Source organism: Apostichopus japonicus, chromosome 9 (assembly GCF_037975245.1).
Source record: "Apostichopus japonicus isolate 1M-3 chromosome 9, ASM3797524v1, whole genome shotgun sequence".
NCBI lineage: Eukaryota > Metazoa > Echinodermata > Holothuroidea > Aspidochirotida > Stichopodidae > Apostichopus > Apostichopus japonicus.
The window spans coordinates 1,653,380-1,666,425 of NC_092569.1; the positions used below are offsets into that span (position 1 = coordinate 1,653,380).

General features: G+C 36.9%; 2 protein-coding genes across 2 annotated transcripts in view; one reads left to right on the forward strand and one right to left on the reverse strand.

The window, feature by feature from the left end:
- Positions 1-3,225: 3,225 nt before the first annotated feature.
- On the reverse strand, positions 3,226-7,646 carry LOC139974149 (uncharacterized). Its single transcript, XM_071981094.1, has 4 exons — positions 7,469-7,646; positions 6,115-6,170; positions 4,793-4,960; positions 3,226-3,651 (listed from the first exon to the last, which is right to left on the reverse strand). Exons 2-4 carry the CDS (start codon positions 6,158-6,160, stop codon positions 3,314-3,316), a joined length of 552 nt encoding a protein of 183 aa, XP_071837195.1. The 5' UTR covers positions 6,161-6,170; positions 7,469-7,646; the 3' UTR covers positions 3,226-3,313.
- Positions 3,870-13,046, forward strand: part of LOC139974144 (transmembrane protein 65-like) — a 31,554-nt gene continuing 22,377 nt past the window's right edge. The window contains exon 1 of the mRNA XM_071981084.1: positions 3,870-4,274. The gene's annotated coding sequence lies outside the window, so the exon portion shown is untranslated. The remainder of the gene's footprint in view (positions 4,275-13,046) is intronic.

Genomic DNA, 13,046 nt, shown 5'->3' on the forward strand with positions numbered 1-13,046 from the left:
ATCATCCGAACCTTCTGCGTCCAAAAAACTGCATACAGGTCAGTTTTTGTGACACTCTCTCAGTGGAGGAGGGGGGAGGGGCGGGCGGTCCGTTCATCAGGACGGAAAATAAATCAGTACCATTAGGGCCTGACTTTAGAATCCGTACCATATGAATGTGAAAGCTTACTTCGAATCGGCAGAATAACAACTCTATAATCAGTGCGCTCTGCTCGCAGTGCTCACATTTTGTTGCCTTGGGCTTCGGGCAAAAAATCGAGCGTAGGCTAGGGTTCATGCGGCCCCCTCCTTCATCATAATCATTCCATGTGGCCCTCCTCTGCAAAAGGTTGGACAACCCTGGCCTAGACCTACCTGCCTGGAAGATCCACATGAATCTTCAACACGTCCCTCATCATGAGTTTGGTTTTCAGATAAATAGGTACAGGTGCCATACGAGCTGTAAACGTTAGGCCTTTGCCTATTTAATTATTAGGGCCTAGCCTACTCCAGTCTCACGTCTCAGTGTGTAACTGACTCATATGGACGAATTGTCAATTTGTCAAGTAACGCAATAACGTTATTTTGTGAAAATCCGACCACTTTTACCTGCTAGTCCTCAGCACAGTCACCGGGCACACATGCATTGCGTTCATATCAAAAATAGGAACTGAAGCCTTCACTTTGGTTGTTCAGCGTAATAAAGTGACGGTAACTAGTATAGGCCTTGGCTATTAGTACGTAATTCCATGTACACTACTGAAACCGGGATCGGCATAAGTTTACACAAGGGCGCAGACATGTTGTTTATCCAGGAAATGCCTGCGATTGGCTGAAACCCTAAATCTTTTCTAAGATCTATTTTGATTGGTGCTAACACTCTGTGACAACGTCGTAGTGGTAATGAACCTAGGTTTATCCTCCATGTGAGGGCCGTATCCTCATGGGTTTCCACTGTCCTCTCTAGGCTTGCTTTAGGCCGTTATTGATTGGTCATCGCTCTGTGTGTCTTTATTATTATGAAATACGATTGTGCGACTTGTAACACGAACCATCGAAATACGACTTTGAAATGTTCAACGTTATTGATTTTGAACACAGATAAAGACACGACATAGATTAGAAACATTTAAACATCACTTCAAGTTTATTTTATAGTGTTCACATTTATTTCTTAATTACCAAGTCGTATTAATGTGCGATAGATTATAGGGGTGAAATTTTGAGAAATCCATAAATCCGTAAAACCAGTTACGAAACCAGAAGGTCAAGCTACTAACAATCCACAAACGTTATTAAATAATGTGGAAGTATGATGTGGAAGAGAAAGATAAAAAATTCAGCTAAAGTTGAAAAATCCTTCTCACTTGAAGATGATCTTATCTCTTGATCTCAAGATATGGTTGATTGAATGTAACCAATTTTGACTGGCTTAATCCTTGATTCTTCCCTGGAGTGGATCACAATGTGGTCTGTGATGTCATAATGGCAATTTTTCATTCTTTTTTTCAGAAGCTTTGCTTGTAGCTATTTTAAATTTCTTGCTGATTTATCCTTGAAACCTGATACTAATTTTGGAATGCTGACTTGGCCGTTAGTCCTCTGTATTTAGAATTTCATTAAAATGGACCTCACACCACCCTTGAGATGCAGAATATAAAGTTGAAGGAGATACTGCGTTTTTATGAGACACCAAAAACGCCAAAATGAGAGGCTATTTACCCGTACGCCACAGAAATCTCTGAAATCCTATGGTACTACATGAAAGACACCGTTATTATATGTGATGCTAGAAGTTACAATCTATATAAAAAAAAAATCATGTCACCTGCATGAATGAACCTAGTAACAAATCTCTCCACCCCCCCCCCCCCACCCTTGCCCCTCATCCACATATTTATATATATATATATATATATATATATATATATATATATCTATATATATATATATATATATATATATAAATGAAAATCGTAATGAGTTGGAAAATCAAGAACAGTGAAAAAACTTTCAGCCTCCACCGGGATTCGAACCACGGGCCTCCCGCTCTGTACGCGGACACCCTAACCACTAGGCTATGGACGCTGATTGTATGTCCAGAGGTTCGAAACCGGTAAGGAAGATCGTAATTCCACTGTAGGCGTTTGTCACCTATATCGAACAATACTAGTTCTGTTTTTGGTGACATATTTTGCCCTACTCTAGAGATCAAACATGATACTCTCCAACTCGAAAATCATTTGTGATTCCTAAAGCCGGATCTCGAAAGAGATACTTTGAACAGACTTTATGTTAATGCAATGGAGGAAAACGACAAAGGCAAATGAATATATATAAATGAAAATCGTAATGAGTTGGAAAATCAAGAACAGTGAAAAAACTTTCAGCCTCCACCGGGATTCGAACCACGGGCCTCCCGCTCTGTACGCGGACACCCTAACCACTAGGCTATGGACGCTGATTGTATGTCCAGAGGTTCGAAACCGGTAAGGAAGATCGTAATTCCACTGTAGGCGTTTGTCACCTATATCGAACAATACTAGTTCTGTTTTTGGTGACATATTTTGCCCTACTCTAGAGATCAAACATGATACTATCCAACTCGAAAATCATTTGTGATTCCTAAAGCCGGATCTCGAAAGAGATACTTTGAACAGACTTAATGTTAATGCATATATATATATATATATATATATATATATATATATATATATATATAAATATAGATATATAGATATATAGATATATTTATATATATATATATATATATATATATATATATATATATATATATATATATATATATATATATATATATATATATATATATATGTATGTATAAAATATTCCAAGTAGAACACGACAGAGCTCAGGTTCTTGTAATTTATGCCAGGCCGAGAAACTAGCGATAATAGATCATTCTAGCCCTAATCTCTTGAACAAAACAAAAGAAATCCTCGCAAGCTGCAGACATCAACCAAAACATCCCCAAAATAAAGTCAAAACTAAGATGAAAGAGAGGTATCTTTTTAGTACACCTCCTGACGATTGCTAGTAAGCATGAAACTCTGAGTAGAGGTTTGGTTGCAGAAAAATCAAAATATATATATATATGTATATATTTATATATCTATATATATACATATATATATATATATATATATATATATATATATATATATATATATATATTTATATATATATATATATATATATATATATATATATATTTATATATATATATATATATATATATATATATATATATATATATATATATATATATATATATATATATACATATATATAAAGAATTACATGTATTTAAAATTTAATCCATGAATCGCAGGTAGTATAAAATCACAAGGCCAGCGAAAGTTGTACTGACAAACGGCCGAAACTGAGAATTAGCTCCATTCCGAGGATCTACGATGGTCTCATTGCCGAACAGTCGTTCTTCAAATTCACTGAGTTGATCGAAAGTGACACAGTAGTCTGACGGACAAACGCACGTGTTAAGGCTCTCGTAGTTAAATCCGGGACCTTGGAAGTTATCAACATGAGCTAAGGATGGGTCGATGGCTTTTAATTCATCACGATCGTTGCAGCCGCTGAGAAAGCCAGTGCCACAGGAGGTGACCATGTATCGCACCGAATAATCGTCTTGAACTGGAGAGAGAAAGTGTAACCGTCGGTTAACTGAGGCTTATGAAGTATATGAATGAGATAACCGGGGATGCAGGCTCTTCAAGAATGAATGCTATCAACATTATACAAACACGCAGTCAACAGACGCTGAAGCTTATAAAATGACACACTTACAAATGAAAGGAACACCCCCCCCCCTCCACCCCATCATGCACCCGATCACTACGAACCTGACCACAATGAACTAGAACAATAAGAGTGGCTGAAAGACAAGAAACGGTAGCAAAAGAGCATTGTAACAAGTTATGAGCTTAGCAATGGTATGTACAGACTTAAGATGGTCACTCCAAAGAGCCTTCTTCCAGATCTTAGGACCTTTGAAACAGATACAAGCCTGAGTGGAATTCAAATGATTTACAGCAATGCTAACAGAGTTGTGGTTGTGCATGGTCTAACGCTTGGAAAGGAACGGTTGCAGTTTGCCGAATAACTATATCATAAATATTGAGGATTTTGAGTTTTAACGGAACGTGGATTACTGTGATATAAAGAGAGTAACTCTTTGTTATGAAAAAAACCTAAAGTTTCTGCAGTCGGGAAGGATATAGTAGGTTGCCGGACAGATTTACAGTAAGAAAAGTAAGGTAAGAGAATGGTAGTAGACAGAATGTAGAATTCTTTGTACAATGCTTATATATTTGTAGCCTATGATATAGCCTATATGATTTAGCTTATCTGTGTTGTAACCTATGCACCAACCATGAGAGTATAGCTAGACTTCTTTTTAAGGGGTACCCAATATTTTTCTAGCGGGGGGGGGGGGGGGGAGGGCGGCTGGCATGACCTATTTCTAAATATAAAGAAAATATTTTCTGACCGTTTTTTGGGGGAGGGGGAGGGCCTGACAGATATTTTTTGGGGAAATGCTTGCCACCGCCCCCCCCCCCCCGCCCCCAATGCCGAGGCTACCATTAATGCAGTACGGTAGTCGTTATACCATGGACCAGAGAGCCTAACCTCTTGATGAAAGGTGCTTCTCTCTTTGCAGTTTATTCCATGGGGTTTGCAGAAAATAGGAAGGGGTGTAATTTGTAGACCTACAATCAAAACTCTATAGTCCACTTCTGCTTCATTCCGTTTGGGTAAAAAAATATATACTTACATGAGAATTTCGATGCAATCAAAACACATTTGTCCTGCAGTGTTGGGTGACATTTTTGAGTTGTCAGTTGCAGGTTGTTGAAAGCTATCTGGTTACAAGTGTTAATGTAGCTTTGATTGTGTGCGGTACACTCTTTCTTTATCCAATGATAGCATTCAAGTCCCTGAACTGCCAACAAAAAAAATAGTAATAATAATAAAAATAATAATAATTTTGATCACCGCTTCCCTTTTTGGTTTCCCGAAAGGAAAAACTAGCTTGTGAGGTGGACCGCGGATTGCAAAGTCGGTAATGAATATAAAGCGATTCGCAAAGTTGGTTATTACTATTACGTTTAGATTCGTCCAAAACGGCAGCATACAGAAACGTTGTACTCAAAGCCGAAGCCAAAGTGAATTCATCAGGTCACACATCCGGAGCCTATACATGATGAGTTCTTCACTACCGCCCCCGTTCCCTTTCGGAGAGACATTTCATACTGTAGTTTTTATTACCGAGACATGGTGAAAATTGTTTCATTTTCAATTCAACTAATTAACATGATTATTATAGGAATATATATTCCCCAAGATCTGTTGATTTTTTTTTATACAAATATTAAAACCCTGCATAATTATACTCCAGCATGCTATTGGGAATATTTCAAAAGCATTTCAGTAAACATGATTAATATCATCAGTTTTACCTCCAAATATGTTACAAATCCAAATAATGGCCATTAATGTCCAACTTTCTTGAAGAAGCATTTCTACAAGGGCTACCACTCTTACCACCACCAAAAAAAGATCTTGGTTATTTGGTTCAACAAAGCAAATATCAACAGGCCAAAATATTCTGACTGTATATAGTCCTTCCTTCACTGTCCATTTTTTTCATATTTTGTATTGATTCCCAAGAGTGTGGCTCTTATATGTAACCGACCTTTAATGGGCAGCCAATAACGCCCCACCCCCACCCCCCCCCAATTAAAACAAAGAATATACAATATGTATACTCTCAACAACATTTCATATAGTACAATATGGGGAACCAATTATCCAACTAAATTGACACGAATTGTGAACAGTTGCAGCTCCTGATGTTTGGAACAAACTTCCTACTGACGATAAAACAGCTCATATATTGTTAAGTCTTTTAACAGAGAACTTATGACTTGTCTGTACCCAAGAGCATTTTGTATACTCTTAGCACCACTGAACATTGCATGACTTTGGATATTAGTCAATATATAAATTATTGATTGATTGATTGATTGCTTGATCGATCAGAGAAACCATTGAAAACTGACGCTTAGGCCGATATCCTACTGTACAGTAACTTACCAGGGAATGAAGCCGATATGCAGAGGAGAATAATGTAGGTCAGCATTTTATTTTATCTGCGAACAGAACAGACAGAAATTATAATAAATAATAACATGGTAAAGATGAAAAAGTATAATTTAGTGTTTCAGATTTGACGCAGTAACAAGCTAGAATGTTCTAGGCTGTTTTAGAATAGCAAAGATATTTTACGGTTCTGTGAACTATAGAAGGTCAATGTGTAGCCATTTTGTGTCCAAGATTTTACATATATATCTTTATATATTCATTTGCCTTGGTTGTTTATTTCCATTTCATTTAACAGAGTCTGTTCAAATGATCTCTTTCGACATCCGGTCTTAAGATTCACAAATGATTTCTAGTCGGTTAGCATCACGACTAAGACCAAATACCATCACCAAAGAGAACTGGCATTGTTCGATACAGGTATAGCAAAAAGCTTGCGGTGGAATGACAATTCCTTCCTTACTGGTTTCGAAACGCTACAAGGGGTGCCCATGGTTACTGAATGAAAGAGTTTTAAACAGCGTTATATCACCTTCAATCCCCCATGTTTTCACACCAGACCTTAACCATGCAAACAGACGCAAACAAAGCCGATATCTGAAAATACGCCACTCTCAGAAGCTGAACTGAATATATAAATAAATATCAAAACATGTCACATGTATTTTATTGAGCGGCGCCTATTGTGCTGCTTTTTTTAGTAGAGTTTTCACAGTCGTTATTGATTCACACAGCAATATAACGCGCTTTATACGGAGGCTTGTGGTGTTGCCGTTTGAGGTTCTGCGATTGTGCGTTGTAATGACTAGACTAGTTTTGGTGCGTGTATGTGACATTGGCTTATAAACTTGCACGGTAACTCTAAAATTTCATGGTCAGGATTAAATTCATTTAATTTTACGTCAATGTCTAAAAAAGGTCGTAGACACGATAACTCAAAACGTCACAAACCTAATTTGTATGCAGAAAGTTTTGAGATACTAATTGAGCTAAAAATATCACTCTAGCCCTTTTCTCCCCCCCCCCCCCTCCCATTCACAAAATTTGTGTCTTATAAAGCTATATGCATATATTGGATCAGAGTTGCTAAAACCAGAGACAGTCAGCCGCCGTAGGGTTCAAACTTAGTAAACAAAGCCATTATATATAACGCTTTGGGCATGATACGATATTTCTATAAGTTACAAGGCGCTCCATCGAAGAAACAAACAACAACCTAGAACTGTAGTCTACACGGTGACATCCCTTTGTTCCGAGGCTACACAGTATGGAAGCATTGGCAATAATAATAATAATAATAATAAAAATAATAATAATAATAATAATAAAACAAATTTATAAATCTTACCGATATAACAGTGAATAGCTTGGCAAATTTGTCTTTCGTGATACCGACGAAAATGAGGTGTATTTAATACCGTAATGAAACCATGACCAATATATATATATATTCCAGACTAACACATACTGCGCAACTGCGGTGACTGGAAAATTTGATTCTTCGAAAAAACGGGAATGAGGTTGACCTGGGTACGGAGAATTCAAGGTGCCATAATATACACATATATACACACATACATGCATGCATATTATATATATATATATAGATATATATATTTATATAGATATATATATATTTATATATATATATAGATATATATAGATATAGAAATATAGATAGGCTATATAGACATATAGATATATATATACATATATATATATAGATATATATTGATATAGATATATATATATAGATATATATATAGATATATATAGATATATATATATAGATATATATATATATATTTATATAGATATATATATTTATATATATATATAGATATATATAGATATAGAAATATAGATAGGCTATATAGACATATAGATATATATACATATATATATATATATAGATATATATTGATATAGATATATATATATAGATATATATATATATATATATATATATATATATATACATATATGAATATATATATATATATATATATATATATGAATATATATCTATATGTCTATATAGCCTATCTATATATCTGTATCTATATATATATCTATATATATAAACTGAAACTAAACTGAAATATAAACTAAACTGAAAACGCAATGAAAGGCTTTAAATAGAATTAATACCGGCATTAAATAGACCAATCGCATTAGCGAATTTTGAAGCTGTTATGCTCTGATTTTCGTCGAGAATCTTGTAGGTTATTGACATGTGTTCCCAATCCGATGTTTTACCAGTTCGCAATGCTTTGAACCGTTTTGTTAATCTTCGAAGAGCATTACGCTATGAAAAGTTTGGAAGACTCCTGAATGAAGATGGATGACCTAACGGGGAAAGTTTCGCGCCTGCGCAATAGCTGGAAACATGAAAGGAAGCTTGTCGATAAAATATTGCATATTATACCAAAGCGCAACTAAAGTTTCAGTGCCAACTAAACAAATATGGTCTATTTTATGCTGGTATTGATTCTATTTAATGCCAGTATTAATACTATTTAATGCCGGTATTAATTATATTTAATGCCGGTATTAATTATATTAAATACCGGCATATGAAGCTGCATGGTGATTGGCTGAGAATTAATGCCGGTATTAAATAGAATTAATACCGGTTAGAATTTACATTCGTACGGACATTTGATCAGCAATTATTCCCGTATGGCCTACCATATACGTAAACGGTTAATGCATACAAAATAAATATTTCTGCCGTCTCTTATTAAGTTGTGAGAAAATTTGGAACTAGTCCAACAAACTTGACAAAGCGCTATTGTTCTCTGCGGTATCTATATCCTCCCGAAATCCAAGCACGGCGGCATCATTGTTTACACAGACAAAGACCGCTATTCAACCTATTACTGAGCGGATTGTGCTTAAAAAAACCCTAACACTTTGACAAATTTCTATCTTACTAACCCTTCTAGCTATAGACTTGGTTTGAGTATTAGAATAAAGCTGATATTAAGATCTACTCAAAATATTTTATTTCCAAAATTTTGGTTTAACTTTGTTTGATTCAAGAAGTATGAAAATACTACATTTTTAATTGTTTTTCCAAGCAAACCCAGGCTCTACTATAAGAAACAGGCCAGTACCTAGTTATAAATACACTAGAAGCCCAACACATAAAAGATAACTACCCTGAAAAGATCAGGGCTATATAGAATTGGACATTTGAATTATCATCGGAATATTGCCGTCCAAAAACCAAGAAAATGCTGAAAAACTCTTCATTGTTTCAAATATCATATCACGGTCACCCTACCCCATTGCTCAAAAATGTCATAAATATGATGTTCTTTACAAGCTTCCGTCGTGCTGACGTATATGTGAGTATGCCATATTATAGGCGTTGACACATGCATCGATGTATATATATATAGCTTGCTGGTCACTTCGCCCAACAACCATTTCGCCCAACTACCATTTCGCATGGTAGCCTGATAGCCAACAGGCTATATGTCATTTATGGTAGCCTGATAGCCAACAGGCTTTATGTGATGCATGGTAGCCTGATAGCCAACAGGCTTTATGTAATGCATGGTAGCCTGATAGCCAACAGGCTATATGTCATCTATGGTAGCCTGATAGCCAACAGGCTTTATGTGATGCATTGTATCCTGATAGCCAACAGGCTATATGTCATGCATGGTAGGCTGATAGCCAACAGGCTTTATGTGATGCATTGTATCCTGATAGCCAACAGGCTATATGCCATTTATGGTAGCCTGATAGCCAACAGGCTTTATGTGATGCATTGTATCCTGATAGCCAACAGGCTATATGTCATGCATGGTAGCCTGATAGCCAACAGGCTTTATGTGATGCATTGTATCCTGATAGCCAACAGGCTATATGTCATCTATGGTAGCCTGATAGCCAACAGGCTTTATGTGATGCATTGTATCCTGATAGCCAACAGGCTATATGTCATTTATGGTAGCCTGATAGCCAACAGGCTATATGTCAAGCATGGTAACCTGATAGCCAACAGGCTTTATGTGCTGCCTGGTAGCCTGATAGCCGAACAGGCTATATGTCATGCATGGTATCCTGATAGCCAACAGTCTTTATGTCATGCATGGTATCCTGATAGCCAACAGGCTATATGTCATGCATGGTAACCTGATAGCCAACAGGCTTTATGTGATGCATTGTATCCTGATAGCCAACAGGCTATATGACATTTATGGTAGCCTGATAGCCAACAGGCTTTATGTGATGCATGGTATCCTGATAGCCAACAGGCTATATGTCATTTATGGTATCCTGATAGCCAACAGGCTATATGTCAAGCATGGTAACCTGATAGCCAACAGGCTTTATGTGGTGCATGGTAGCCTGATAGCCGAACAGGCTATATGTCATTTATGGTAGGCTGATAGCCAACGAATGTTATAGAGCCTACAGACCCTCAACATAGGATTCGGCTTCAACAACTCCAGGGCCACACCCTCCCCTCCCCCTCTTAACAATCCTGGATGCGCTGAGCCATCTTAACAGCCACATGTACACATGAGAAAGGCAATTTTCTAGTAGCTTACACATCATGCCCTTTGGTTTTCCAACTATAAGATTTTGTGTCAAGGTGGTTGTTTCTTTAATAATTTGTTGCTCTTTTAGCCTTAAAACTAGAACAAAAAGAAATTCTTAGAACAGTCATAATAACAAATCAAAAGGAAACTGAACTATTGTTTTCCATTGTGGTTAAAAGGAAACTCAGAAATGCAATGAATAACAACAATGGCTAATAAAATTACAAAGTAATGATTGGCATATTAAACATGTTTATTTATTTTTCCGTGCAGCGCTTGTTTTGTATTCACTCAGGTTGTTATTATAACACACATCCGTATTTCTAATAATTTCCAGAGTTTTTTCCATTATGACATAACTAGATAGGTATTTCCCCGCGTTCACCCTAGATTATTTACGTCATGCATGGAAACTTCCATACGTTGTATTCAATAGTTTCTTATACTGGTTAATCTTGTAAGACAGTCTTTAATTGTCCAGAATACATAATGTATATACGTCTATTACACATTCAAAGTTTACTGTTCGATTGGTAATTGAGGGGGGAGGGGGGGGGGGTTATGCTGAATCACGGGGGTAATGAACCTAGGCGTATCCTATATGAATCTTATATGAAATAAGTACCAAATAAAGTGCTGTTATCATGAAATAAACATGCTCAAGAGCACTGTACAAAAGAACCAATTCCTGGAATATAAAGGAATGAATGCCTATATGACATGCACATTTTGATGTTGAACGCGTGCGGAGCGCGCCAAAAATTTTGGTTATATTTTCCGTGTTATTACCAGCTTCCATATTGGTTATAATTATTTGGCAAGTCGTTACAATAATTACGATAATAATAACATCAGTTTAACCATTGAAAAGCAAATTGCAAATTATTCTTCTTTCAGTAGGTGCCTGAAAAATTCTCATCATATTGCCCGAATTTTCACCAAAAAAATTGAAACACACAAAACAAATTTTTCTTCTTTCAGTAGTTGCCCGAAAAATTCTCAGCCTATTGCCCGAATTTTCACCAAAAATTTTGGTTGGGGGGGGGCTGCAGCCCCCCAGCCCCCCGCCTCCTACGCCTATGGTTCTCTGTATTTAGAATTTCATCAAAGGGGAACTCTTTTGTTGTGTGTTGTGTGGTTTTGTGTATAGTAATATTATTTCCCTCTGTGGCATATGAGCACAATATAAAGAATAACAAAAACATTTTACAGCTTATACAAACACGACACTATAAATAGTGATGACAAAATAACGTCACGAGGCTATTTACACGTACGCCATATATAAATATCTCTGATGTTCTATAGTACGACAAGAAAAACACAGATAGTGTATGTGACACAAGATGTTATAAATAATCTAAAAAATAAAACTATTGTCTCCTGCATGAATCAACCTCGCAACGACCTTCCCTGCCCCACCTCCAACCTTCCTGCCGCTCATCCAACCTTCATGCCCCTCATCCAACCTTCCCTGCCCTTCATGCAACCTTCCCTCCCCCTCATCCAATCTTCCCTACTACTCGTCCAACCTTCCCTCCCCTCATCCAACCTTCCCTTCCCCTTTCCACCCCTCAACCAACCTTCCCTCCCCCTCATCCAACCTTCCCTCCCCCTCATCCAACCTTCCCCCACCCCCTCATCCAACCTGCCCTCCCTCTTATCCAACCTGCCCTCCCCCTCATCCAACCATTCCTACCTCTCATCCAAGCTTCCCACCCCCCTCATTCAACCTTCCCTCCCCCTCATCTAACCTTCCCTCCCCCTCAACCAACCTTCCCTCGCCTTAACCCAACCTTCCCTCCCCCTCATCGAACCATCCTGTTTCCAGAATTGTAATCCTTGTATATCTACTTACATGACTCCAGTCATTCAACAAACAAGAAGATTGTGCTGCCCTCACTACGCGTCGGATATGCGCTGCTAGACTACCAGTTATCCATAAATAAGGCAATAACAGGCACAGCCTTTCTGTATTTATTTCTCACTTATATTTGTGTAGTAAAAACTGTAAAACAAGATAAACGATACATAATAATAAAAACTGAAACACTATGAAACTAATCACTAAACTAAATACGGTAATGATTGCACTCAGAGTAGTGACGTGTTAACATTGTCGGTTATGACACATATTATAACTATGACTGAGTATATGATAGGGACGAGAATAAAGTCGATTAAAAATCTAATAACCTACTACAAAAATGTTCCTTCAATTAATATAATAGTACAATAATAATGAGAAATTATTTTTACGACACTTAAGCGACCACAAATGTGGGAGAAACCCGCAAAGGCTAATAGATTACAACTTACACGTCGGATGGCTTCCAATTGAACATTTTAACTCAAATTTGGAATATT

Excerpts from the sequence above, each read along its gene's own strand:
- LOC139974149 (XM_071981094.1), bottom strand. The coding sequence starts at position 6,160 with ATGCTGACCTACATTATTCTCCTCTGCATATCGGCTTCATTCCCTG. Across the intron at positions 4,961-6,114 it reads CATATCGGCTTCATTCCCTG|TTCAGGGACTTGAATGCTAT; the intron begins GTAAGTTACTGT and ends TTTTGTTGGCAG. Across the intron at positions 3,652-4,792 it reads GATTGCATCGAAATTCTCAT|TTCAAGACGATTATTCGGTG; the intron begins GTAAGTATATAT and ends TTCTCTCTCCAG.